This window comes from Equus asinus, chromosome 2 (genome assembly GCF_041296235.1).
Source record: "Equus asinus isolate D_3611 breed Donkey chromosome 2, EquAss-T2T_v2, whole genome shotgun sequence".
Lineage (NCBI taxonomy): Eukaryota > Metazoa > Chordata > Mammalia > Perissodactyla > Equidae > Equus > Equus asinus.
In genome coordinates this window covers 113,077,446-113,105,414 of record NC_091791.1, presented here as the reverse complement: position 1 = coordinate 113,105,414, position 27,969 = coordinate 113,077,446, and the positions used below count along the sequence as shown (strand labels likewise).

Genomic DNA, 27,969 nt, shown 5'->3' with positions numbered 1-27,969 from the left:
ATTACCTACTGATGATACCATACCAGCAGTTCAGTTCCACTTTTGGAGAAACTCAGGCACATGTGCATTGGATCTATGTACAAGAAAATTTATAGCAGCATTATTCAGAATAGCCCCAAACTGGAAACAGCCCTAATGTCCATCAACAGCAGAATGGATAAGTTACTGTGTAAGATATTCAATGGAATTCTATACAGTAGCGAAAATAAACCATCGCTGCATGCAACCTGGATAGATTCCAGGCATAAGATATTTTGGCTCTATATTTAGAGCCAAAGAAACCAGGTACAAAAGCATACTGTAGAATTCTATTTACATCAAAAGCCAGCAAAACTAATGTATGGTTTTGGATTCGCGGTTGCCTTTGGGGGCGGAGGGAAGCTTTCAAAATATTAGGGTTTTTTTTTTCCCCAGACCTGTGCAGCAGCTGCGCGCGTGTGCTCACTTGTCACGTTGAGAACTTGTGATATGCGCACTTTTCTGCATACCATGCTTCAATATAAATATTTAAGTGTCTAGAGACCACAGGTCTAACTGCAAACTCGACTGTGCCCGGAGCGGGTGACGCAGCTCTAGTTCTTACGTTATATCCCGGGGACCAAAGCCCAGGATCCAGACGAGAACCTGAAGTCCTGGGTCCTTCACTGGATCGCACCGCTGCCTGCCCCTCCTGGGTGGAGTGAGGACAGACACAGCTTCCCCTCCCACTCACGGTGCACTGATGCATAAGAAAGTTTCCCTCCGCTGCTTTCATATTTTGTGTAACTAGCAGACGCGCGTGTGCGGAATCAGGGGCCCTCCAGACTCTAGGCACTGCCCAGGAGAGAAGCCAGAACCACAGACAGCTGCAACGCGCGCCAGGACCTTAGCAAGGAACGCGCCCGGGGGCGTGGCTCTTCGATTGCTTCGGCCTGGACTTGGAGCTGCTGCGCACGCGCCGGCTGCGATTGGTGCTGCCTGGCGGCGGGGCGCGGGGCACGCCGGGACGGCTGTCTGGCGGGAGGCGGCGGGCGGGCCGGGGCACCGGGAGTGGAGGCGGCAGGATGGTGAAGCTGACGGCGGAGCTGATCGAGCAGGCGGCGCAGTACACCAACGCCGTGCGGGACCGAGAGCTGGACCTCCGCGGTGAGTCTGGGCCTCCGCGCGCAGCCTCGTGGTCCCCGCCCCGCCGCGTGCGCCGAGGGCCAGAGCTTGGCCCGCGGGCCTGCGTTCTCGCCCGCGGGCCTGCGTTCTCGCCCCCGAGCCGGGCTGCGCCGGGAGCGCCACGGCCGGAGTCCTGCCGTTGTGGCCGACAGGCCATCGTTTGGACTCTTCTGGGGTTCCTGTTGACGCTCGCGCCTGCTCACACACACGTGCCCGCGTTGCTGCCTGTTCCCTGCCCACGGGCCTCAGTCACACCTCGCTTGGCTTGAGGACAGGGAAAACATACTTTATATTGGTGGTTGTAATTCTAGTGCTGAGCGCGTGGTTGGTCTCCGTAGATACGTTGAAGTGATTTTGTGAGAGTGTACGTAGAATACATGTTAATTACCTCTAACTCATGATAGAGGAACCATGTTCGGGGACAAAAGCGATTGTTTCCTCAATATTTCCTTCTTCTGAACTTCAATTTTCTGGTATTTTCCTTTTATCAAAACATTTTATGAGGTGAACTGTTTCCCCGAGGCTTGCACCACCGAGTGCCGGGTGTAAGTGGTGGAAATTCCCCCTCTGTTCCCATTCCTCTAGCTATTTCCACCTTAGTAGGTCTTGCTAAGAAATTGGGAGTGCAGCTATCTAATCGGCATTTAGGAGGTGACTTCAGGAGGGATGTGAAGAACAAACTCTCTGGGGATTAGGTAATACAGTCTTGGTCTGCGGTTTGCTCCCGTGGGGACAACACAGTCTCAGGAGCAGCATTGATAGGCTCTGTCTTCTGCTTGGATCCCTTGCTGACAAAGCCCAGTGCTTTTATTTTGTTGAAATTAAGTTTCTTAGAGAAAGCTTCAGTTCAAGAGTAGCTGACCACTTTCACTCTCCTGGCACAGGTTGATCTTTGCCATCTAAGTCTGAAGGGCGTGAGTGTTGAGGATACTTATCTTGCTGCGGCACTTACTTGCTGTAGCCCTTACTGCTCCGAGTTGTGTGCTTTAACTTTGACTGGGTTCACTTCTTTATTCTCCTTGCACCTAGCACAATAATTGTGCCTATATTAGACAAATCAGTGAGTATTTGAGTGAGTTGTTCGCATGGTGATTTACCATTGTGTGTAAACTGTTGACCTTCAACTCTGGATTAGAGCTGGGGGAGGTGAAGTAAGGAGCGAGTGTCCTGACATCCTGAGGCTGTCCTGATGAATTCGGTGAATCTGGCATGGGGGAATGCAAAAGAGGTTGAGAACTGTTGTCCGCAAGGATGCACAAGGCTTGGACACCTACAGTAAGCAGCTCACGGTGTAAATTCCTGTTATGCCACTTAACTAGCTCTGGGGCCTTGCTTGCAGTGGTGTGAGGCACCTTGTAAATACTCTTACAAATGTTAGCTGCCAATATTACTGTTAGTAAGTGTCCTCATCATCGTTGCCCTTGTCCTCTGGTCATCTCTATTTTCATGTCCACTGCTAGACTGTAAGGTCCATGGCAGCTGGACTTGTGACTCTCCTGTTCCTCATTTTATGTGCCAGTACCTTGCACACTGTTTGGCACGGCTTAGGTGCTAGGTAAACACTTTCTGAATAAGTGAAAGCTGTGAATCAAGTTACCATGAAATACTGCTAATGTTTTAAGATACCTTTTAATTAGGTTAATGCTTGTGTGCTTTCTTCCCTCCATTTTACAGGGTATAAAATTCCTGTCATTGAAAATCTAGGTGCTACCTTAGACCAATTTGATGCTATTGATTTTTCTGACAATGAAATAAGGAAACTGGATGGTTTTCCTCTGTTGAGAAGACTGAAAACATTATTAGTGAACAACAATAGAATATGGTAAGTGTCTGCTAGTGGAAAGTAATTTTTTCTCCTTAGAGTAGATGTTGCCCTGTTCCCTGAAGAAGTTGTAGTACGTATTGCCAGTTAAAGCTACGTATTTCTTCTTAAAATGAGAAATGAGCTGCACTTTTCCCATACAGATCCACAGGTTTACTTGGCATTGGTCTAGTCCTACTTGCATCTCTTCAGAAATCTTGTATATTTGTATATTCATGGTAACCTTCTAATTTAAATTAAAAACATGCTACTTTATACGTAGTTTGACTTCTAAAACAATAATTATTAAAAGATACAAAGCTCAACAGTTATATTTTTGAGCGTCTCTTTCCACCTCATATCCTCGGCCATTTGTTTTTCTTTACAACTCGTTTTTAGAATATTACTTACTGAAATTGAGATTTTTTTTGGACCCTCTTTAATCATCTCTGTGTAAATTTTATCAGAGCAAAGTTATTGAAGGTCTATAGACAATGTCTTTAGGAAGTACTGGGTGGTGAGTTGCTTTTTGTAAGTAGCATATTTCTCATGAGTTAACCATTCCCTTCTGGTATAGTTGTATGTCTTGCATCTGAGCTGTGAATGCAGAATCACTTGCATTTCTGTGCCACCTGCACAGAAGTCATGAAGTGAGCTAAGTAATTTATTCTATGCAGGAGTTTCTCCTTTTTTAGTTTCCAGTAGACAGTGTGGTAATGGATGTAGAGCCCCAGGCAACTTTCGGGAGGCATGGGTCGTCAAATCATCCCACTTCTGTCACTAACCCTGTGGCCTCAGACAAGGTTTCCTCTCTGTGCCTCATTTTCTCTCTGTCAGATAGGGTTTTGGAAGAAAGGTCTCTGAAGTTCTTATAACTTTGAAGTCTGAAATGCTCTGAGCAAGGACTTAGGTAAAATTGTCAGCTTACTTAATTTTCTCCTTTGCTTAGAGTCTTTCTCTTTTTCTTTTAGCCGTATAGGTGAGGGACTTGATCAGGCTCTGCCCTGTCTGACAGAACTCATTCTCACCAACAATAGTCTGGTGGAACTGGTAAGTTGAACAGGGAAAAAATTATTTGGGGAGAGGAGTTAAAGGTGTACTACATGCTTCTTATAGAAAATTTGGAAAATCCGGAAAATTTTCTCATCATCCTTTTTCTTTATCTTAATTCAGGAGCTGGGCCTTTTTCAGTTATATATGTTGGAAATATCTTTTCTCACTCTGTTGCTCACCTTTTGAGTCCCTTAGGGTGTCTTGATGGAGAAGTTCCTAATATAATTATAGTCCAATTTATCGTTGTTGTTGCTAGTGCTTTTAATGTTCTGTCATGTTTCCCTTACCCTAGGGTTATAAAAAAACTCGCCTATGTTGCTTTCTAGAATTGCAGTGTCCAGTATGATAGCCACAGGCCACAAGTGGCTACTCTGAGTTGAGATGTACCAGAACTGTAAAATACACATCAGATTTCAAAGACTTAGTACAAAAAAATAATGTAAACTATCAATGATTTTTTTTATATTTATGTTGAAATGATAATATTTTGGACAGTAGGTTAAATAATGATGAATTAAAATTAGTTTCACTTGTTTTTTCTATTTTATTATGGCTGCTAGAAAATGTTCAATTACATATGTGACATGATTAAATTTTGTTGGACAATTCTATTCTGGAAATTACTGTTTTACTCTTCACATTTAGGTCAATGATCCACTTGGAATTGGTTTTCCTATGGGATAAGGGGCAAGTTTCATTTTCTCTACTTAGATATGATTGTTTTGACCCATTTTTATGCTTTTTAAATTTCTGTTCTGTATGTCTAACTTTTAACAAAATTGAGCTCATACTATAATATTGTTTTGTAACCTAGATTTTTCACTTAAACACTGGATGTTTAAGTCCATATTATATAACTTGGTTTTGGGTTACTATGCCTTTACCTCTCTTTTCTGTTTCCCTGATTGTTCCTTTCCTAGTAGACTCGGTCCATAGCTTCCTTCAAATTCTGAAAGGGAAGTCCTTAACTCCAGAAGTAAGAAAGCACTGGTCTGAGGCCATGTCCTTTCTGAAATATATGAGATATTCAACCAAAAATACACATTCATAGGGAATGTGTGGCATGATAGGGGCTGTTTGTATTTTTATGTATGTTGTAATTGTATTTAAAGCTGTTTGCAGAAGATGAAGGCTGAGTATATCCTATCAGTTACCGAAAGAGATATGTTAAAATCTCACATGGTGTTGGATTTGACTGTCTCCCTGGAGCTCTCTCAATTTTAGTTTTATATATTTTAAGGTTAGCTTATTTGATATACAAATTTTAAATTGTTAATATCTTCCTGGTGAACTGAACATTTTTATTATTGTGTTGTGACCCTTTTATTGCTATTCGGGCTTTTTTACCTTAATGTCTATTTTATCTGCTGTAGTATACCAAAACAAGCTTTCTGGGGCCAGCCCAGTGGCATAGCGGTTAAATTCACACACTCCGTTCAGTGGCCCAGGGTTCACTGGTTCGGATCCTGGGCATGGACCTACGCACTGCTTCTCAAACCATGCTGTGGCACCATCCACATAGAAGAACTAGAAGGATTTACAACTAGGATATACAACTATGTACTGGGGCTTTGGGGAGAAAATAAGAGGAAGATTGGCAACAGATGTTAGCTTAGGGCCAGTCTTCCTCCAAAAAAGTCTGTAGACAAAACAAAATTACCAGGATTAATAATGATTCACATTTCTGTAATGAACGTTTTGCATTTAAAGAAAAAAAACAAGCTTTCTTTTGGTGGGTATTTGTGTGATAAATCTTTTTCCAGCCAAAATTTATTTTCAGCTTTTCTGTACCTTATATTTTAGATTTGTCTCTTGAAAACAGCATATGATAGGATTTTTTTTTAATCCAGTTTGAAGTCTTCCTTTTAAATGAAGTATTTAGTCTGTTTACGTTTAATGTAATTACTGGTATATTTGAATTTGTCTTCTCTCTTTTCTGGAGCTTTTTATTTGTTGCACCCATTCTGCATTTCTTTTTCTCTCCTCTATTGCGTACACTCACCCTCCATCCCTCTCTCTCTCTTTTTTTGTCATTCCATTTTTTCTTCTAATAGTTTAGAAATTATTTACTCTATTTCTCTTCTTAGCAGTTTTAGGAATTAAAAATATGTATTTATCAAAGTTTGAAGGTAATCAATGCCTTTATCCTCCTAACAATACAGCAACCTTAAACATTCAATGTGCCCCCCAATTTGTTATATATTTATTCTGTCTTTAAAAAAACCTATCAAAGCATCATTGTTATGTTTTACATAATTTGTATGTGTGTAACAAAAGTTACCATTTTTTGTTCCTTTTTGTTTTGTTTTTGACAGCTTTTTTGTTTGATTGACAAATAAAAATTGTACATATTTAAAGTGTACAGTGTGATTTTTGATATATGTCTGCATTGTGAAATAATCATTACCACAGTCAAACTAACATATCCATCACCTCATATAGTTACTTTTTTGTGTGGTGAGAATACTTGAGATCTACTCTCTTAGCAAATTTCAAGTACACAATATATTATTGTTAACTATAGTCATCATATTGTATACTAGAACTTACCTTACAACTGAAAGTTTGTACTCTGCTCAATATCTCATCTCCCCTTTTCCCCCATCCCCCACCCCCAGCCAGTGGTCACCACCATTCAACTCTCTGTTACTTTGAGTTGGACTGGATTTTTCTTTTAGATTCCACATGTAAGTGAGATCATGTGATGCTTTTCTGTCTTTGTTCCTTTTTGGATCCTCCTTTGGTGGCAGTGTGCCCATAGCAGACTCTAGAGCTCCTTCTGATGGTGTTTGGGAGGTGTTTAAAAATGGCAGCTGACTTTCGGAACTCCCCTCCTCCCCTGCTTTTGTCTGTACTTCTTTTCCTCATTGTCCCTCTCACCTGTGTCCTACTCAGTCTAGCTCTGTTCCTAGCAGTTTCTCCTAGTGTAGGGCTTTGTCCTGGAAAGGACATAATTTCTGGTTATTATTAAGAGTGAGGACCCGAATTGCTCTAGCCTCTTCAGGCCTTATCACAGACTTCTTGTACTCAGTGGAATGTGCATTTCCTTTGGCTGCTGCTTTCAAACTGAGAACTGGTCAGTCACTTTAGAGTTCTCAGGTCTGTTGGATGCCTCTTGGCCTTCCTTTCCCTTCTTCCTGCACAAATGCTGTCACCATGCAAGTCTTGTAGCTATCACAGTAGTTTGCTCCTGCTTGTTCCTGTTTTAGGTTCTTGTCAGAATACCTTTTCATCTAGTTGTAGCTGTTGACCATAGGTTTTTGGTTTTGCTGTCTTTCTTGCACTGTTTTTTTTTGTTTGTTTTTCAGTTTTTTGCTGAGGAAGATTCGCACTGAGCTAACATCTGTGCCAGTCTTCCTCTATTTTGTATGTGGGTGACCTCCACAGCATGGCTGCCGACCAGTAGTATAGGTCTGCACCCAGGAACCAAATCCCAGTTGCCGAAGCAGAGCCTGCCAAACTTAACCACTAGGCCATAGGGCCAGCCCCTGCACTATGTTTTGTGGGACAGTTTTGGAAGGTTCAAAACTAACCTGCCTTCTTCCCATAATTTGGTCTTTTTTTTTTTTTTAAACTGTGCTGCTCCTCTCCTTGAAAAATTATTTGAAGAGATTGGGGGGATCCTGGAATAAAAGCACCCTACCTCAAAGATGGTATGCCTATGTTGCTCTCAGGCACCTAAAGGTACTAGCAGGAAGAACCACCTTACACCAGGATCCTGGGTTGAGGTTCCTGTGTGAATAACTTACTCCAGTCACATCAGCTTTCACATTACTTTATTTTCTGAATCATTGCTTTAAGCTCAGTAGCCCTTTTGAGGGTGCTACAGGAGATTTTTTTTTTTTTAATCTTTTCTGCTGTTGAGACAAAAGCTATTATGACCAAGATTTTAAGTTTAAGAAGCTCAAATTTATTCACCAGTTTATTCAGTAGATATTTATTAAGCATCTGTGATATGTTAGTATTGTGCTAGGTGCTGGAACAGTAAAAAAATAAAAGACAAGATGAGTCCTTGCTCCAAAGGCACCCACCGTTTCACAGTATCAAAGTAGCATGGTGTGTTCGTGTTCTTACCTCTGGCCATTATCTTACAGGGTGATCTGGACCCTTTGGCATCTCTCAAATCACTGACTTATCTAAGGTATGGAAATTATTTGTGGTGATGACAATGAAGTCTTTTAAAATAACACCATTACCAGCCTTTACATGAAAGCAATCAGTTAATAAAAAGTACCTTTTAAAATAAATAGCGAAAACATTTCCTTTGGGCCCAGTGCTCTATTAAAATTTCCCTAGTGTTAAGTTTATGCCATTGAAATCTGAAGAATAGTGAACTTTTCTTTAATTTATGGACTCCTCAGATTTTATTAAAATGGACTTCTTGAATGCTGTGCTATGAACAAGATTGGCATTATATTGTTCTTTTTCTTGTAGTATTCTAAGAAATCCTGTAACAAATAAGAAGCATTACAGACTGTATGTAATTTATAAAGTTCCACAAGTCAGAGTACTGGATTTCCAGAAAGTGAAACTAAAAGTAAGTATTATTCGTTTGGCTGTAAGTCATTATAGAGTTGTGTTTTCCTTTATGCTTTTGTTACTGATTTTGTAAATTGCCTGATGCATTTTACCGTTGGTTTGTAATAACAGTGTGGGAGAGAACAAGTCAGATTTGTTTTTTCCTAGCAGAGTTGATGGTAGGGCTTTGAGTTAAAGCTGTCTTATGTAGTGTTGGTAATTCCAGAGGGAGTGCTATCTCAGAGCTACAGTGACCACTATCAACAACAGACCATCTGCTTAGATACATTCCCCTTGGGGAGCTGAGTATAATTTGTTTTTCAGCAGCTTTAATTGTTAGAATGATTTTCCCTTTATTGGGAGTTCTTTTTTTTTTTTTCAAGATTGGCACCTGAGCTAACAACTGTTGCCAATCTTCTTTTTTTTTTTTAATTACTTTTTCTCCCCAAATCCCCCCAGTACATAGTTGTATATTTTAGTTGTGGCATGCTGCCTCAGCATGGCCTGATGAGCGGTGCCATGTCCGTGCCCAGGATCCAAACCGGCAAAACCCTGGGCTGCCAAAGCGGAGTGCACAAACTTAACCACTCGACCATGGGTCAGCCCCCTCTATTTTTTTTTTAAACTTTCTTAGTTCCCTGGGAGCTCCTCCTTGAAACTAGGAAGGGAGCTTCACCAGAGAGGCAAGACCACTGTGTCTCCTTTTAATTTGAAATTGGCTTTTTGGTATTTTTACCAGCCCAGAGTATTTCAGGAGAATTTTCTTCCATGTTTTCTGAGGAATGCATCTAAATGCATGTGGTATTCCTATTTCCATTAACTCTGTGTGTGGTGTCGCTGTAGGAGCGTCAGGAAGCAGAGAAAATGTTCAAGGGCAAACGGGGTGCACAACTTGCAAAGGATATTGCCAGGAGAAGCAAAACGTAAGATACGGATATCCAACTTCTCTCCACTTCACCTCCAGAAACACTATCTGTCTGGCAGTTGGCCTCTTACACAATAAACAAAACACCTGTGACTAATACAGTATTAAATTTGTGTGATGGTAATCCGTGACCATCAATGGTCCATACGTCACATGAGAGTTCTGCAGATTTAGCAGAGCAAATATTTCAGTATTTAGTCTTAATGTGTTATCGTATACATCCTGCTTTCTCTATAGGAAGATGAACTGGGTGGTGTTTCTGAAGGAGAGAGTTTTTGTATCAGCTTGTTAACAAAGATAAGATACTACACTGGTTGATTTACTTTCAAAAGCTTTTGAAAGTAAAAGAGAAGCAATTTCCTTTGGTCTGGATTTGACAGTTATGTTCTTCCCTCCCCTCCCAAGTTTTAATCCAGGTGCTGGTTTGCCAACTGACAAAAAGAAAGGTGGGCCATCTCCAGGGGATGTTGAAGCGATCAAGGTAATAATGTGTTAGGACTCTCAGACTGGAGAGAGCTGCTCTGGTTTTAGGACACAGAATTATGTAATAAACCAAGTTCTGAACAGTCTTATTTTTCCCCCGTAGTTGTTAGACTGCAGCTGTATTTCTGTATAAGGAAAAACTAGCTTAAAGTTACGATTTGACCAGACTTTGACTTGAATTAATTACACGAACCGGTTGAAGTAGAGGCAGCTTTGGTCTTTCTCATTTTCCCAGGAGGCGTTTATTTGAACAGTTAGTTACCTTTGTATGCTCTCTGTGTTTGCCTTAATTTTTACTTTCAAAGATTTGCTCTCTGAAAGATCCTGCTTGATGATCAGTGAGAAATCCTAATTTTATAATATTGCCTCTTAAATTATCCAGTACCATAATTCCAAATAGGTACTTCAGTTAGCTACAGTTTCAGAACATATGCAATGTTTATTTGCTCTCTTAAAAGAGGGTCTGCATCTCTACCAATTTTGGAAATTAATGACTTGTTTTTTTGGGTTGATTTCACTGTGCCAATAAAATTCTTTCCCCAGCACAACTATTTAATTTTGCAACTCAAAAAGTTGCTGTGAATTTCTGGAGGTGTTTCCTGGGTGATTGATATGTAGATGAAATTAATTGTCCATCTCCATTGTCTTCTGTCCTCCAGAATGCTATAGCAAATGCATCAACTCTGGCCGAAGTGGAGCGGCTGAAGGGCTTGTTGCAGGCTGGTCAGATACCTGGCAGAGAACGCAGATCAGGTCAGGAAACCGTGTTCTGTCTTTGTGCTTCCAGTTCATGTTATACTCAGAGTGATTCCAAAACAGTTTAGATGCTCTGACTCAGGACTACTGGCATAGTGCTTCGTTACCATCTCATGGACACAAATCCCTTTAAATCCTCTGTGAAGATAAATTAGTTGATATAGAATATTATGTCATAGGACTCGGGTTTTTTATGTGAAAGTTGAAGTAAACAATATTTTGTAGCCATGGAGTGAAACCAAACACTAGAGGGAACTGTCTAGCCTTTTACCTGCGTGTATATAGGATAGCTTAGTAGTTGGGAATACAGGCTCTAGAGCCAAACAGCCTTAGCCTCACCAGCTCTGTCCTTGGGTAAATTTCTTAATCCCCACTTAATCTTAAGTCCATTTCCTCATCTTTAAATCTGAGATAATAATAGTATCAACCTCAGAGGGTTGTTGGGAGGACTAAGTAAGATACTTCATAGATAGCACAGGGTCTGAGAGTAGCAAGTTTTTGGTAAGTGGTAGATATTCTAATATTTGAATGCCAATTTTGTGTCCGGCAGCATGGTGAGCCCTGGCGGTATAAAGTGAAAACTACTCAAAACAATGCATATTACAAGTTTTGCTATGAATGTAACTAGGACCTCTACCTAGACTGGCAACTCAGGGAAAGTTTCCCTGGGGAAATAGTGTTTGAACTGAAGCTAGAAATGAGTAAGACATTAATTAGACCAGCAATTCTCAGTGTGTGGTCCTTGAACCCCTGGGAGTCTGTAAGGTCAAAACTTTTTATAACAACACCAAGGCATTATTTGCTTTTTTCATCATATTAACATTTGCACTCATGGTGGAAGAGCAGTGGTGGGTAAAACAGCTGGCGCCTCTGTGCAGGTCAAGGCGTTGGCCCGAAGGATATTAGTAGTTGTCATATTCTCAACTGCTGCGCACTCTCTCAGTAAGATACACACGAGTTTCGCTTAAGAATGTCCTTCGTGAAGGAACGAGAATTATTAACTTTATTAAATGTCACCCCTTGCGTGCACATCTTTTTGATATCCTTGAGACAGAAAATGGGGTGTGCGTGGAGCACTTCTGCATATGTAAGGTGGATGGTTGTCTCCATGCACTTATGCACTTGTTTCAAGTGAGGGGCAGGCATCTTCTCAAACATGAAGTGAGCTTGTCACTTCAAGGAAAACAACTAATGGTGCTGGTTATCAGTGATAAAATTCCAGATTTCAAGCAAAAATTAAGAACTGGAAAACTTTTATCCACAACTGTTACCTTCACAGATTCCCAAACTTACAGACTTTTCTGAGGAAATTGGTGATATTAATGAATATGATTTTTTCGATAGTGTATAATGAAATGAGTCAACATTTGGAAGATCTGCATAACTCAGTGAACCAGTGTTTTCCAAATGATATTATATAATCATGCATATGTAAACAGTCCCTTCAAAGTACAAGATAGACCAATGGATTTTCAAGTAAGAGAGTATGACAGGTTCATTGATAAGGTTTCAGACTCCACATTACAAAGTAACCTTAAGAAACTACCAGTTTTTTCAAGTTTTGGCATAATATCAAAAAAGAATATTTGCAACTGTCTGCAAAGGCTATCAGAATACTCGTCCCTTTTCTAACTACATATCTGTGTGAGGCTGATTTTCTTCATTCAGTAAAAACAACAAATTGCAACAGGTGGAACAATGAAGGCAATACAAGAGTCCAGCTGACAGCTATTCATCAGACATTACAGAGGCAAAAATATAAAATGCCAACCTTCTCACTAAATATTTTTGTTTTATAGGAATATAATTGTTAACATGTAATGGATTTATTGTTTTAATGAATTACTGTTTTTTAAAATATTGTTTTAATTTCTAATACACTGTCAATAAATGTAATCTATATAAACAAAAGCTCTTTGGGTCCTAAAACTAAAATGTTTGAGAACCACTGAAGTAAACAAAGGCAGAGCCGCATTCTAGGGGGAGTGAACTACACAGACAAAAAACCTGTGGTGAAAAGGAACCTTGCACACTTGAACCAAAAGAGGCCAGTGTGAGTGAAGCTCGAGGCACAAGGAGAATGTGGTGAGATGAGCCGGCAGAGTAAGCGTGCGCCAGGCCATGCAGGGCACTGTGGCCTGCGACAGGTTAGGTCTTTAGTCCTGAGAACATGAGCAGTCTATTGAGGCTTCCAAGGCTTGGTGGTGACCGAGGTTGGGGGAGGAGGCATTGTCAAAATTGCTCCTTGTGACTGTGATATGACAGAATCTTAGGATCTCTGGGGATTTTAAATGTAGTATGAAATCACCCCGGGGAGAGGAAGGCAGAAATTGTTTGTGGCACTCTAGATTTCAGTGGGCCCAGGCCTCCAAGTAGCACCTCCCAGTGACATTTTCTCTTGGTAGTTTTGTATCTAGAAATCTGATATTTGCGTCTAACTGTAGAAACAATAAGCTTAAACATGAGTAATTTTCCCAGACACTGATGGCATTAAAACAGTTTCCTTTTTCACAATATATTGACCAGATTATCTGCCATAAGTTGTTGAACAAATGTTAGAACCTTTTGCTTGTTGCCATATTTTTCCTAATTTAGAGACAATAAAGTCACTGACTCACTATTCCCAGTATCTGGCATGTAGTAAGTATCCAGCTGTTTTTTGAGTATTCACAGTTTCTTTGCCCGTGGTAGTGGCAAGAACAAAACACAAAGTATAAGGTTTTTACCTTCATAAAAAATGTATTATCAGCTCAGCCAAAATGGGTTAGAATGGCAGGCAACAAGTTTGACTTTCATAAAACACCTTTGTGACCCTTTCCCTTAGGAATTGCCCATTCCTTCCCATACCTGCCAAAGGCAGAGGGTCTCGGACTGTAAGCTCCTTGAGGGCGGGATCTGCTGTTGGGTTTTTGTACCTAGTCCAGGGCCTAGCATGCAGTAGCCTCGTGGAATGGGCACTGACACACTGAGTGAGCACATTCTCTCAAACTGATATGACTTCTGGCTTTGTGTTTTTCTTTAGGCCCCACTGATGATGGTGAAGAAGAGATGGAAGAAGACACAGTCACAAATGGGTCCTGAGCAATGTGGCCTACATATCTATAGAATGTATAATATGCCCACTTAGGACAAGTCCTGCTTTTTGAACATGGAATAATAGCTTTGTGTCAGCAAAGTGGAGTTCATAAGCATTATTGAAATGCTTAAAACTGCTGCTGGTAATTTTGTAATACAAATTTTGAAATCTAAATGCCAGTTTTCTACAAATAGTGAAAATAAAGGATGCTCACTATGCTACCAAGTTGCATGTCGTCAGGGTGTGTGTGCAGTGAGGTACGTGGATGTGTTTAAGTTGGAAATGTAGAAGGGTGTCATTTCTAGGTAGGCTTTCCAATCCTCTCTGAAATGTTAAGATTTTTAAATTCTTACTAAAACTCAAGACTGTGCTGCCAGTGACTGTCAGTAAGAATCTGCGATCTCTGGTACATTTTTTTCTGCACAAAGAATAAGAAGAGCTTCATTCAAGGCAGCCAGGCTTTAGGGCCTTACAGGAATCCGTATTCTTTGAAGTTTTTATTTAGTCCTACAGACAAACATTGTGGAAATAGTGGTTACTAATTTGAAAAATTGGAGGGGAATGTACCTTCTGCTTGTCGGTTGATGGGCTTTGAGCAGAGGAGCAGCATGTGCCAACTTTTAGGAGGTACTGGGGGAATCGTGGCTGCCCCAGTGGGCAGGCTGAGGCACGGTTTCTCACATCTCCTAGACACTTTATTACATTCCTGTTGTGACCAATTTAAGCTAATCTAGAAAACAAAGTGGTAGAGGTGAGCATCTTGGCATCCATCTTTTCTCATCTGCTAGTGTTGCTTTGGGTTTTTCACGCTCCCTGGTGATCCTAAATGTGAGAAACACTCTTCAAAATAGGGCCCTAAACAATTTGGAGTGGCTGCTGATGGGCCAATTTGCTGTTCTTGTAAGGTGTATACAAGAGGCCTAAGACAGGAAGGAACTCTGCCTTCAAGGAGCTGCCAGTCTAGTTGGGAAGACGAAACAACAGAGGGGCTAAACCTCAGTGCGGTGGCAACTAAAGAAAAGAATAGGGTAGAGAGAGCTTTGGAAAGGAGATGGAACTTGGGCATCGAGTGAACCTGGCCTTTAGATTTCCTCTGTCTGACCCTGAACCCATGCTTTTCCAACTACAGTGCACCTCCAGGGGATCTTGTTACAAGGTAGGGTCTGTGGTGGGGCCTCAAGCTCTGCACTTGTGGCGGGCTCCCAGGTGCTGCCTGTCAGAGGACAACATTCCAGGGAGGATTTCTGGCCTTACCTCTCACTACGACGCTTTACCTCCTTAAGGAGTAGTCCCCTATGGTCCATTTGCTGCTGGCCCAAACCAGGTTGGATTGCTCTGTTGTTTTATCCCCTCCTTGACAGGTTTTGAGTTGTTTTCATGAATTCCTGGGGTATTTAGGCACCCTGGAAATAGACTAACTATACAATAGATGGGTTTATAAACTAAAAGTCTTACTCTTAATTTAATTTGAGGGGAAGATAACTTACTCAGTGCCTGTAATGCAGGGTTTCCTCTTCCTCTCACCAGGGTGCCTTTTGGGACTAGAACATTGCTAAATGTGCGTAGGATCAAAACAGAAAGACTTGAGGGGTCTTAAGATCTGCTGCTTCCTGGACTGGATTAGAATTTAGCTCCTCTAACATCATCGATGACATATGCCAGTGAGGCTGCCTTTTCTACCTCCACGTAGCCCTTCTGTTAATGCACATTGACCTGACACTTATGATAGGACAACTAAAATGATTCAGTTTTTTTTTTTTGCACACTTATGATCTTTGGAAACTATCCCCATCATATTCAGGAGTCTCCCTACTCCCATTGCTTATGAGCCACCTCACCGAATGGGACTCTGAATGAGGCTCTGGTCACTAGCCTCAGTAATGACCAGTTGGTTGCAGTTGTTAACTTTTCTGTGGTCACCTTCCTTACCTCTAACGAGTAGCTTACTTTGGGTCCTGGCTCTGAGTGTTGTGCAGTACTTAGCAATAATATGAGGCTTTGGTGCCATTCCCTGAATTGATCTGAACTGAACAGGATTACTTTGTAACCAAACAATTTAATGACACATGATTAATTTGGGGGCTGGTAAGAAAAAAGCAAAAGGGGACCTTGTTACATTATGCTATTGTCTCAAGTGAGGATTTTGCAAAAATTTGACCAGAGGTAAGTGAGAGCTTCTATGCTCAGAGCTCAAGGTCCATCACTGTGTCTCAGGACCAGAAAAATTTGGTTTGCCCCCACCCAGTTTTTCTCAGATGCCCAGTATTTTCAATGTGCAATTTTGTGGAACACGAGATTCCTTCAAGATAACTTGTATGAAGTTATAGCAGAAACTTTTGTAGCAGTGACCTAGTCATGTAACACTCAAAAGAACTTTGTTTCTGTGGAACTACATTAAGATGTTGATTTGAATATTATTAGTTTTGTAGTATTTGTATGTAATCAGTAAGTGCTCTGGTTTTGAGATTCTAAGAACTATAAATTTAGGAAATATATATCTCGTTTTATATATGTATATGTTTAACATAATTTAAAGGCTATGTAGGGAGTCTGCAGGAATGTCTGTCATTGAAAAGAGTCCTTATTCTTGTTTGAGAAAACACTCGTTTGATTGCCATCTCTGTAATCTCCCTTAGCTATCAATACCTTTAATCCTGTCTTATACATACTTTTGTGAAAAGGTGAGGTTTGGCCGTTTGTCAGTTAACTATTGCCACAATAATGCTGCATAACAAACTACCCCAAAACTTGGGTTTTAAGCGACACCCCGGTACATAGTTGTATGTTCCTCGTTGTGGGTCCTTCCAGTTGTGGCATGTGGGACGCTGCCCCAACGTGGCCCAATGAGCAGCACCATGTCCGCGCCCAGGACTCGAACCAACAAAACACTGGGCTGCCTGCAGCGGAGCACGCGAACTCAACCACTTAGCCACGGGGCCAGCCCCACGACAAACACCTTTTATTCTCACACTGGGCTCTGCTTTTCACTGCAGGCCTGTGGATTAACTTGGGTGGCTCGGCTTTACATAATTCACTCTCCTTGGACAATTCAGCTAACTGGGCAAAGGCACAAGAAGGAAGCACTCGAGGCTTCTTAAGGCCTACACTCAAAACTGACGCAGTGTTACTTCTGCCTCCTTGCCACTGACCGTGGTCAGCCACCTGGCAGAGTGCAAAGTCAAAGAATGGGGAAATACTCTCCTCACCTTGAGGCCGTGGCGAGGATATAGTTGCAAGAAGGAATGATGAATTGGGGCCAAGCATTTAGTCTACCATGGACAGTCATTGGTTGGGAATTCTGGATACTACCTTTGTCCTCTGTTTGCAAATAACACCTGAGCAGTTATATTAAGTAAAGTGTTTGCTGAAATAACTTTATGGTTCTAGACAGGCTAGGTGAGATGATACACCCTGTTTAAAGGGACAAAGGTAACACATAAGCTTGCCTAAGAAGAATGAGTAACTTCTATCAATGGAACCTTACGAACAATAATGTGCTAAGGAACTGACAGAAAAGCCTGTCATCCATGCACTCTAATAATTCAAAATCTACTAATTTTAGCTGCATATGCTATTCAGTATACTGTGTGTACATATGTATACACAAATACTGTAGTTCACAATAGTCACAATAATATTCAAACATGCTTTGTTCTTGTATGTATTTAAAATGTGCGTTTTCACCAGTGTTGTGCTGGTTTCTATTTTATATTGCAAAGTCCTGAGTGAGAGGAATTGTCCACTATTTTTGTTTAAATGATAGAAACTAAATGTTTCAATTTAGTCATCTTCATAATTACAGACATTACAGGCAGGGTGGGTAAACAAAGTGAGTAAAGCCATCTCTTTTATGCCCCACTTAACCAGATGTAGCATATTGACGTTTTTATGATATGCAGGTTGACATTACTCATTGGCTTGGTTTGAAAGCCAGCAACAGCAAATCTTTGCAAAGTAGGCTCTTCCTCCATAGCTACTCCAAGTATCTTAATTCCTGAATACGCTGTCAGCTCTGAAATGATGTTCACTGCCACGTTCTTGATATTTTCACGACTTAATCTGACACCTCTTGGTAAGGCAGAGCACTGTCTGTTAAAAACCTCAGCTAACCCAAGCCTCCAGCAATCTTAACCACTAAGTTAATATATAAAAATAAAACTCCCAAGCATTGATTGAAACTGTTGTGCCAGATCCCTTTTCAGAGCATTAACCCTGAGAGAAAAGATGTCCTGGCCAATTGCCTCCATGGACAGTGACCTCAATACACTGTACCTAATGCCTGCAGTATAAAGAGGTCAGGCAACACTGATCATCCTAGTTTATCATTATTTACATACAAGGTATATTGAAAGCTGATCCTAGACCAAGTATTGCAACCATAATCCCAAGAAGTGGTTCAGTTTTAGCACATTGGGTTTCTGCAAGACGCCAGAGCAAGTGAGAAATCACCTCAAAGCAAAGACTGAGGGTTCATCTTTTACAAGTGAGAGGGAAACATCAAGAAGGAGGAAATAAAATTCCTCCTCTTAAACTCATCAAATCAACGGCTGTCTTCACAGCCTTAATTGATGAAATCTAGAGTCCTTGGTTTCCCAATTTGAGGAGTCTGTTGTCAGGTGAAGAAGAGCTTTCAGGCTTTTCTTTGCCATGGCCCATGAACCCTCATGAATAGGAATCTCCTTTAAATTGCCTTCCTGACACACCGCTGAAGAGGTCGGCGTGGTCCCCGGAGCGGACCCCGTTGAGCAATCTCTGGGGGAAGCAGCGGTGGAGTCGCTGGCGGTGTTCGATTGGCGTGGATGCATGCCTGCCCTTCCTCCTCGCGGCGATGGCGGCTGCGCGCTCTGTTGTCAGCTGCTCGGTATTTTTTCAGTTATATTCCTAATTCTCAACCCTTCTTTTGAGACGCAGCTAGGTAAGACATTCACTTCAAAGCCTCCCAAAAAACCTCAAAGTCAAATTTCAAATAGAGTGCTTAAGGTAGACCTCAGAAATTCGGTTGGTGACAGGTGAGGAGTGGAAGGGAATGGAAGAGGGCATTGCAGGCAGAGGAAACAGCCAGGGCACTATTATAAATAACTGTGATAATGTCTTGTGACACATCGTAAGATTCAGTCCGTGGTGGAGCCATTGCTGCGATTCTTTCCCAAGAGGTTTTGATTCTGCAGGGGAAAAGAACCGTTGAGGATGGAAGGGGACTTTCTTAGCCTAAAAGGTATCATCGGCAGCACGAGGGGAAGGTTCCTCCTATTTCACCTTTAACCTTCAGTGGGGTGGACCTCGGCAACAACCCCAATGGCTGGGAGTCGCCAACCAGCCGAGCCCGGTTGCCTGGGACAAAGATGTGGGCGCAAATCCCGTTTCTAGGCAGCCCCTAGCGTCCCGTGACCTTAGTGTCCAATCAGAACAAAGGAAAACATTCGATAAGAAGTTTGCCAGGAGGTCAGTTACGCGGCCTCTCTCGGGCAAATAAGGATGTCCGGCGGCCCGCCCAGGGGTTCTCCCCGCCCCCACGGCTCTCCGCGTCCCTCCCGCCCCGCCCCGCCCCGCCACGCCACGCCCCGGCCACGCCCCACCCCGGCCACGCCCTCGCTGCGATAGGCCGAGCGTCAGGGCCGGGTCGCGCCGCGATTGGCCGGGACGCGGCCCGGCGCTCCACGTGGACGGAGGGGCGGGCCGTGAGGCCGAGGCTTGAGCTGACGCGGCGGGGCCCGGCTGGGCGGCGGCGGCAGCGGCCATGGAGCCGGACGAGGAGCGGCTGTCCGCGCGGCCGGCCGTGGAGGCCGAGGGGCTGCGCTTCCTGCACGTCACGGGTGAGTCGCCGCGGGCAGCGGGCTCGCTCCGCCACCGCCCGCCATGTTCGGTGGGTCGTCCTCCGCGTCGCGCCGGGCGGGCGTGGGGAGGTCTGGCCGGCAGCCGGCGTTGGCGCGGCTCGCAGGGCCGGGCGGCGAGCCTGGAGCGCGCGCCGAGGCCTCCGGAGCCGTACTTCCCTGGGCGGCGCCCTCGGGTCCGGCTTTGCGCGATTCCTTCACTTTGCGCACAGCGAGCCCTTCTGGGTTGCGGTTACTGGGGTCACTTGGTCCTTAGCGTTTGCCTCCCGGCCTCGGGGCTCCCCCGCCCCGCCGTCCACACCTGACTCCCGGCGTGGTCTGTCTTGTCCGGCCTCCCGTTTCTCCCTGCTGTGTCCTGATAACCATGTGTTCCCTAGGTCTGACAGAGCTTTGCCCTCCTGAGTCGGATAAACTTCTCTTCATCCCTCAAAACCCGGCTGCCTGCCCTACGCCCCCCCGGACCTGCCCCCCCGACTCCCCAGATGGTTGAGAAGCGCCTTTTCAGTGACCCCTGAATTGCTGCACTTCTCACTTTTGTTTTAACTGCCTACTTGGGAGGCCATTTGCTCAGCCTGCCCGTGGGGGTTTTGAGGGCAGGAGCTGCGCTTCCTTTGTCCTCGTGGATTTTATGGAGAAGTCCGGTAGCAGGATCGTTCTTAGTTTCTTGAAAACTGTTGTGTCTTTTCAGTGGGCTCCCTGCTGGCCGCCTATGGCTGGTACCTGGTCTTCAGCTGCATCCTCCTCTACGTGCTCTTCCAGAAGCTGTCCAGCCGGCTGAGGGCCCTGCGGCAGAGGCGGCTGGACCGAGCTGCAGCGGCCGTGGGTTAGTGCGGGAGACCCGGAGGGAGGCCAGGGCCTTACCCCACTGCCCTTAGCGTTTGTTAGTCTATTGTGAAGAGCGAGAAGTACCTGATCCTAATTTGTATGGGAGGAAAACCATTTATGCTTCTGAAATCGATGTTGGTGAAAGTGCAATAATTTTTTTTTCCAGAGGTTTTAACAAGATGGAAAACCTGCTTGATAGTGTGTAGGGAATGCACTGCATGTCTTGTCTCTAGCACCGCGTGGGTGACAAGAAACAGCCTCAGTTCTTCCTGTCCGCTGCATTTTGATCTTCACAGCTTACTCATCAGACTTGATTTCAGATTATGCTTGGCTGTTCCAGAAACTCATTTCCTCTGTAACAGTAGCCTTTTGACTAGCTTAGAAGCTCAGTTTCTGAGGACATATCCCAAAGAAACATTGCATGTTTTGAGAATAGCAGCGTAATTAAATACAAATTGTCATTCATCTGAGTCACCAGGATGACTGAGGTTGGGGAGGAAAGCAAAGGGCATTGCACAAAGGAGTCGTTAGTGGAAAGACTTGAAAAGCCCTTTACTCCAGTATACCTTTCTCCTCTCCGGTGAAACCCAGTGATCCTGCCATTCTCTCTGTCTTTTTGACTGTTGGCTGTACCTCCATCAACAAACTACAAAGTACAATCGTAAATCTTGCATAAGATGCAGGCTTTCGTGAAGTGATGACAATGGTGTTAGGGAAGAGATTCCGTCACCTGGTACAGCCATTTCTACAAGTGAAGTGCCGGCCCTGTAAGACCTGCTGACAACTGAAGAGTAGATTCCTGAGATGATGATAGGATGGGCGCTTCAAAAGAGGATTGTTTCTGTGAAGCACTGCAAAAAATACGTGTGCAGTGAAAGGTGTTACTTTGTGCTGTTGTACAATTTTGTTAGAAAAATTGGGTTAAAATAACTGTGCTTCATTGATTTTATTTTAAGAATGACCCAACAGTTACAAATGTTACCAAAATTCACATTCCTGTAAAGTGGAACTATAATTTTATTGTGTTTTTAAAGATAAAGTTCCGGTCATCTCTACCAGCATGCACACACACACACAGATGCCAGTGCTATTGTGACCATGACATTTTGACCCCTGTTTGATGAGGATTCAGTTAAGTGGCCTTTTCCCACTACTAACTGTCTGTAGATACTGAAGATCACCTATACTTTGGATGGTACTCCTGTAAACATATAAGTTCTAGTTTGTTTCCTTGTTTACAAAATAAGTCACAAGACTGTGTGGTTGCCCCTCGGTGGACCTTAACACAGCGGTCTGACTAGATGAGCAGATAAAGAACTTTACAGTGTATTTATATAATTTTGCTTTGTTTTATAAACTAGATAAAAACATAGATAAAGCTAGGGCATGCATTTCTATCAATGCTAGCTGGAAGGATTTTTCTTTCTTTTCTGTAGGATAAAATACTTGAGGATCTTTATCTCTTTTTGGTATAGATGTGGGCAAGTTGATGGCTAATGATCAGAAAACTTTCTTTGGTTGCAGCTAGAATTTTGGTCAACTTAGAGCAGTGAAATGTATGCAGAAGGGTAGAATTATTCATGTGAAAATAGATTTTTGCATTGTCTGACATCTATACTCTTGTATACTTCTAATAATATGGACCCTCAAGAGTTCCCATTATATATAATACAAGGTGCTTTATCTGAAATTTTGTCTGACATTTTAGAACCTGATGTTGTTGTTAAGCGACAAGAGGCTTTAGCAGCTGCTCGTTTGAAAATGCAAGAGGAATTAAATGCACAAGTTGAAAAGCATAAAGAAAAACTAAGACAGGTATGAGCTGGTTTTAGTTTGAATGGGTGGTCTTAAGAAATAGTCTGAGGCTTAGTGGGTAAAAATGTGTGTGTGTGTGTGCATGCATGCATGCGCATGTGCCCATTAGGGTGGGTACTGGCAACAACTGATTGTGGCAGAATCATTTCCACATAGCTTAGTATTGGTCAGCATGCTTTTTTTGTGCAGTTTACTCTTTAGGGGGAAAATATTCTTAGAAAGGCATCTTTTATTTATGTTCTTGCTTTTTAGTGGTTCCCTCACAGCATTATTTCACCCAGCAAAACTGTGTCCAGGTACCATGCCACCAGACACACAGGGAACACATGCAGCTTCTTGCTCCATTGTCTGTTTCAAGCCGTGTGTCTCGCATGACCTGGCTTGGTGGGGCCACTCTTCAGTGGATTGAAGGAGAGCCATGGGGGGCAGCCATGGGCTAAGCCCAGGGTTGAGATGGGGGGTAGGAGATGGAGTTTTTGAGTGGTTTTTTTTTTTTTAAGGCACCTGGTTTGGTTGGGGGAAAGTAGAAGGGGAAGGGAGAAGGGGGGAGGGGAGGCAGAACCAAGGACAGCTGTTGGAAGTGACCTGTGCAACCAGGTGGATTGTGCTGCTCCTCACAGGAGTAAGATCACCCACCAGATTTGACCCAGTCTGTGAAACTGAAACCACCAAATGTAGACTCTGCTCTCTAGTTTCAGTCCAGATGTTTCTGGGCCCCTCTTTATCCCCTCAGAAGGAAGCTTGTGCTAGCTCTAAGGCAGCTGAGAAGTTGGTCTTGCCTGTGTCTCCGGTGTTTCTGCTGCTGCCAGTGGCCTTTGTTGTTTCTGCATGGTCATCCAGTACGTGGCTGGTCTTCCAGCTTGGCTGGAGCCCAGAAGGAAAGGACAGAACAAGGCCACACCTGCTGCACACCCTCGCCCTTCTTGGTCACCGTCTCAGCGGCCTGCTTCTGTGTTCACTTGGTTGCCCATCCTCCACTTAAATACAGTCACTAACCTAAAATGTTAAAATATCACATTCTTATTATTTAATTTTTTAAATCACACGAGGTAAAAAAATGTCATGATATAAAAGTCTATACCATGAAAATTGTCTCTGCCCTCCTTGCTCCCGTATCCCTTCCTGTCTAAGCATTCCGTATTAAGTTTTTAGATATTTTTCGAGGAATATTGTATCCATATATAAATACGTGCATAGATCTTTTTTCATAGAAGTGGCAGCATAATATACATAAATGCCATTTTTGAGCAGTTCTGTGTTAGTTTTTTTCTTTGCTGATTTCCAACCATTTAATTATTTTTGTTTCTAGAGCCATAGAATAGGTTGAATTCCTTCTACTTGTCAGAATTAATGACTTCAGGGTCTGAGTTTTTTGAGTGTGTTATTAGTAAAATAGCTTGATCATTTATTGAATTTGCTGATAATAGCTGAAAAAGTCTTTTAAAAGATCACTTTTGAAAATTATTGTATAAGCTTCTAAAATTGGAAAAGTTTGGGACAAAAGCCTATGTTCAGTTAAAATTGTTATAGCATATGTCTCACGGACTTAGAAAAAAATTAATAATAAGCTGAGTCTGCCTGACTCACAGTTAAATCACCTTTCTTATTTGTGGTCTCAGGGTTTGTCAGCTGTCTTCCGTCGTGATGCTCTCTATGTTAGCTAGGAATGTAAAACTACCTTCAGGTCCAGAGGGGGTTTACTCCTTGGCTTCCTGTACTTGCAGAGGCTGGAAGATGAGGTGACAGGTACTTGGGTTTAGCAGCCATGGATTCTGAAAGCCATGGAGAAAATTTCTGGATATGTGCTTTCTAAGGCATATTCTCACATATCCTTGTGACATCACTGATTAATTGGAACTAGAATGAACTGCAGTGTGGGTCTGCATTCCTTTGGGAATGAGCGGTTCTGTGTGCGCTTAAGTTGCGGTACCCAGTTGCTGGCAGGAATGCTGCTGCTCAAGGAGTAGGAAGCAGAGACGAAGATGCAGGGCGCAGTGTTCCACCCCCTCGTCGGGGACCTGCTAACTGTGATTAGGAGCTTTCTCAAGTGCTTGTTGTTGGGCAGAATTTTCTGCTGAGATTAGCTTCCCTTATGTTTCATTGCACTTCACTTGCAGAGCACTTTTAAGTCTGCTCTCCTTGGGTCCTCATAGCCTGCGAAGCGGAGGGTTTAAGTGGCTTTCCTCAGGTGACACAGCCAGGTAGCAACAAAGCAGGCCTGCCAGCCACGCTCGCCCGTCTCAAGTCAGAGTTCTTCCACATTACCAAAAATGTTCTAGAAGGGCGAGTTTCAGAAGAACTGAATTGGTATTCTTTTTTTCATGACACTTTTTGCCATCTTTAATAGTGTACAAAAACAAGAGGTTCCGTCTGAGACTGAAACTCATGCCACTGGATGGCAGCAGTTTTGTTAATGGGCGAAAATGCAGGGGAAAGTTTGTTTTGAAGGACACTTTTATTAAAAATTGTTCAAATTAGCATGTTCTTTGAGAAAGATGGCCACTTCTGAATTCATCGTGTACAATGTGCGATTCTTTTGCAGCTTGAAGAGGAAAAAAGGAGACGGAAGATTGAAATGTGGGACAGCATGCAAGAAGGGAAAAGTTACAAAAGAAACGCAAGAGGGCCTCAGGTGATTCTAGACTTTGGCCTCGTGGACATTTTCAGGTAGACGAAGATTTGTCGAGTAGAATGTTTTTAAATAGCTCCTTAAGCCGGTGTATGTTTAAACAGGAAGAAGACAGTCCTGGGCCCTCCACTTCCTCAGTCATCCCCAAACGAAAATCCGACAGAAAGCCTTTGCGGGGAGGTGGTAAGTACCGAAGTACTGAACATTAAAGCGTTCTGAACAATTACAGGATGTACTTATCTTTTAAAAACAAGATTCTGTTTCTTTGTTTCATTGTCTATAAATTGAGACTAATTCCTAAGTTTAAGATTATGAAGATTAAATAAAAGAAACAGATGCAAAGCCACCCTCAGTGGCTGGGGGTCACCAACCTGCTGAGTTTTGTTGCCCAGTGGGCCCGGGGCAAAGATGTGGGTGCAGTTTCCATTCCGGGAAGCCTGTAACCTCCTTGGCCTCAGTGTCCAATCAGTAAAAAGTAAACATTCAGTAAAAAATCAAAAAAGGTCAGTCAAGGCCCTCAGGAAATAATCGGAATGATCACACTTGTGTTTGAGTATTCTCACTCGATCCCACACAGCCCTCTAGGGGAGAGGTCCGTAGGATGAAGAGTGGTTTGCCCATCTTGGAGATGAGTGTCAAGGGACTGGAACACAGTGGTTTTGGTCTTTCCAGCCAGGGCTTATTTCTTGCAAATAACTTTCTCAAGGAGACATGGATGGGTGTCCCTTCAGAGCTTTTTCTGTGTGCACACCCCACCCCCAGCACTTTAGGTGATACTGCAGCAGTGTGCCTCTGTCCCATCCTTGAGGACTTCACGTCCTTTTGAGAAGATGGGACTCACACACAAATGAAAATAAGTAATCCTTTGTGATCTGCTAAGAGTCCACGTTAACCCTGAGGGAGGAGAGGGCAAAGGTACTAGAACACTTCGTGTAGGACCCGTTTCTAGGCCAAAGACTTTATTCTCCATTGGAGGAGAAGGCGTTTCTGTAGGGAGGCACTGCAGAGGTATGGAAGCCTAGATGGCGTCTTAGAGGACTGTTAGGAGGCTGGACACGGGCTCTAAGACAGTGCAGACAAGCTGGGCTGCCCCTCAGGGGGTGATATGTGTGAAAAGAAAATGCTATTTTAAAACTTTTTTGCTGGAAGACTAGTTTTCAGAACAAACAGTGGTGATTTTTAGGAGAGGAGTGGAAGAAATTGTAGAAAATGTAATGCTTGACATGCTTACATGCATGGCCTCTCAGTGTTCCCAACAGTCCTGAGCTGGGTGCTTTGACTGGCCTGGTTTTATAAATAAGGAAACTGAGGCACAGGGCGTTATTGCCCAAAGATCCCACAGCAAGTAAGGAGCAAAACCACCTCATTTAAGGTCTGGCCGGCCCTGGAGCAGGAGCCCTCAACCTGGTCACCAAATGTCCATTAACTTTGGAAAGCTAATGAGTGGGCGGGCATAGGGGTGGGGGCCTGGGCATGTAGATTACCCAGTTCTGACTGGTAGAAGTGGCAAGTTCCATTCTGTTTTTATTTTTTTTAACTTATTTTTTGTATCTTGAACAGTTCTTACTTGATGTATACATTTTGTTAAGCACTGCAGTAGAAGCCTTCATATACTTAAATCCAGCCATCTTGAGAGGTTTTTTCAGCAGAATTTTTGTGCGTTTTGGGGAGCTTTTACGTGTTTTGGGGAGTTAAGGCCAAGAAGCTGAATGGCTTCTTTTATTCTCACCAGAAAGTCAATTCAAACTGCAATCACACTATAAAGTATTTTTTTCATATGATAGCTTAAAGTTTTATAAAAATGAGAATAGAATCCATATCTTTGCAGTACTTCATGCGTCAGGCTCACAGTTTCATGTTCCATATAGAATATTTCCAGTACTGTTTCCTCTGTCTTGTCCCAGGTTACAACCCTTTGTCTGGTGAAGGAGGTGGAGCCTGCTCCTGGAGACCTGGACGCAGAGGCCCGTCATCTGGTGGATGAGGCTAAGAATCTTGTTAGTGTCACTTTTGACATTAACAAGATGAATCCTTAACCCTCAATTCAATTGCCTTACACGCACACTTTTCACAGTGACTAGCCAAGGGGAGGTGGGGTTTATTTCTGTTCCTAACTACACGTGCATCTTTAAGGGTTGAAGTCAGCATAGGGTATAGACATTTGCACTAGGCAGTAGTGGCAGTTGGTCACACTCTGTTAAAGCCAGTGACTGCATTCATTGATTTCATGGGTAAGTGCTAGTTGGTAGGTAAAGGCCCCCGAGTGATTGGCGATCTTGATAAGAGAGACCTAGTAATGCTTCTTCAAGTTAGAAGTCCTTGCTGGTAGGACAGTCTCTGTGACAGGTTGCGTTGAATGATGTCGTCCTTGTAAATGGTGAGCCCACCAGCGAGGATTACTGATGCAGACAGTTGATGGGTTGTTTCTGTATATTTATTTTTATGTACAGAACTTTGTAAAAGAACTATAAATATTAAAAAAAAAATTGCAAAGAACATTTTTAGCATCTTTATTCAAGGAAATTTCTTTATGAACTTGAATTTGTCTATGAAACATTAAACAACTTTTTATCGTTCACAACCTCCTACTATTATTACTTATTTCACCTCTCAGTAGTCCTCACCTGTGATGAGTGTGACGAGTGGCAGACTCCTTGGGGTTTATCCCTAAAATTGTGCTCTTGGAGTTGAGTTGCTGAATTAATAGGATAAAGAAACATCTTGTCTGGAGGTGCCTCATGGGCCAGCCGGGTTTCAAAGAGCTCTGTTGGCCCTTGCCCTTGCGCCCTGAGTCGTTTGCAACGTTCTTGTCTCGAGGCTGTCAGGGATGCGCAGTAAAGGGCCAGAGAGTAAACATTTTAGACTTTGCAGGCTGCATAGTCTTTGGTTTTTACATTTGTAAAGAATTGTCAAAAACATAAGGGTTCTTAGCTCGTGGGCTGGATTTGGCCTGCATCCTGTAGTTTACTGATCCCTACTCTCAAGTCTAGATCACGAGAAGGAACAAAATTAACCTGCAGAATTAGTGGTAATTAGCTGGAAAAGTATTCTAGAATGGTCTCATATGTAAATTGGACAACATTTATTGAGTATCTGATATGTGTGAAATACTAC

The 27,969-nt window shown here is 42.9% G+C and overlaps 2 protein-coding genes across 2 annotated transcripts; both read left to right on the top strand.

Annotated features, from left to right (window-relative positions):
- Positions 1–613: 613 nt before the first annotated feature.
- SNRPA1 (small nuclear ribonucleoprotein polypeptide A') lies at positions 614–13,980 on the top strand. The gene is made up of 9 exons (XM_044762968.2): positions 614–1,125; positions 2,818–2,965; positions 3,916–3,994; positions 8,092–8,138; positions 8,432–8,534; positions 9,359–9,438; positions 9,846–9,921; positions 10,583–10,676; positions 13,702–13,980. The coding sequence occupies exons 1-9, from the start codon at positions 1,044–1,046 to the stop codon at positions 13,758–13,760; spliced, it is 768 nt and encodes a 255-aa protein (XP_044618903.1). The 5' UTR covers positions 614–1,043; the 3' UTR covers positions 13,761–13,980.
- Positions 13,981–19,387: 5,407 nt separating this feature from the next.
- SELENOS (selenoprotein S) lies at positions 19,388–27,351 on the top strand. The gene is made up of 6 exons (XM_014854205.3): positions 19,388–19,568; positions 20,275–20,409; positions 22,120–22,226; positions 24,769–24,858; positions 24,960–25,038; positions 26,760–27,351. The coding sequence occupies exons 1-6, from the start codon at positions 19,493–19,495 to the stop codon at positions 26,837–26,839; spliced, it is 567 nt and encodes a 188-aa protein (XP_014709691.1). The 5' UTR covers positions 19,388–19,492; the 3' UTR covers positions 26,840–27,351.
- The last annotated feature ends 618 nt before the right edge of the window (positions 27,352–27,969 follow it).

What these genes read in the sequence shown, in the direction of transcription:
- SNRPA1 (XM_044762968.2), top strand. Translation starts at nt 1,044, where the DNA reads ATGGTGAAGCTGACGGCGGAGCTGATCGAGCAGGCGGCGCAGTACACC. An exon ending in TCCAGAAAGTGAAACTAAAA is followed by an intron (nt 8,535 to 9,358) that starts GTAAGTATTATT and finishes GTGTCGCTGTAG; the next exon opens with GAGCGTCAGGAAGCAGAGAA. An exon ending in ATTGCCAGGAGAAGCAAAAC is followed by an intron (nt 9,439 to 9,845) that starts GTAAGATACGGA and finishes TCCCCTCCCAAG; the next exon opens with TTTTAATCCAGGTGCTGGTT.
- SELENOS (XM_014854205.3), top strand. Translation starts at nt 19,493, where the DNA reads ATGGAGCCGGACGAGGAGCGGCTGTCCGCGCGGCCGGCCGTGGAGGCC. An exon ending in CCGAGCTGCAGCGGCCGTGG is followed by an intron (nt 20,410 to 22,119) that starts GTTAGTGCGGGA and finishes CTGACATTTTAG; the next exon opens with AACCTGATGTTGTTGTTAAG. An exon ending in GAAACGCAAGAGGGCCTCAG is followed by an intron (nt 24,859 to 24,959) that starts GTGATTCTAGAC and finishes ATGTTTAAACAG; the next exon opens with GAAGAAGACAGTCCTGGGCC.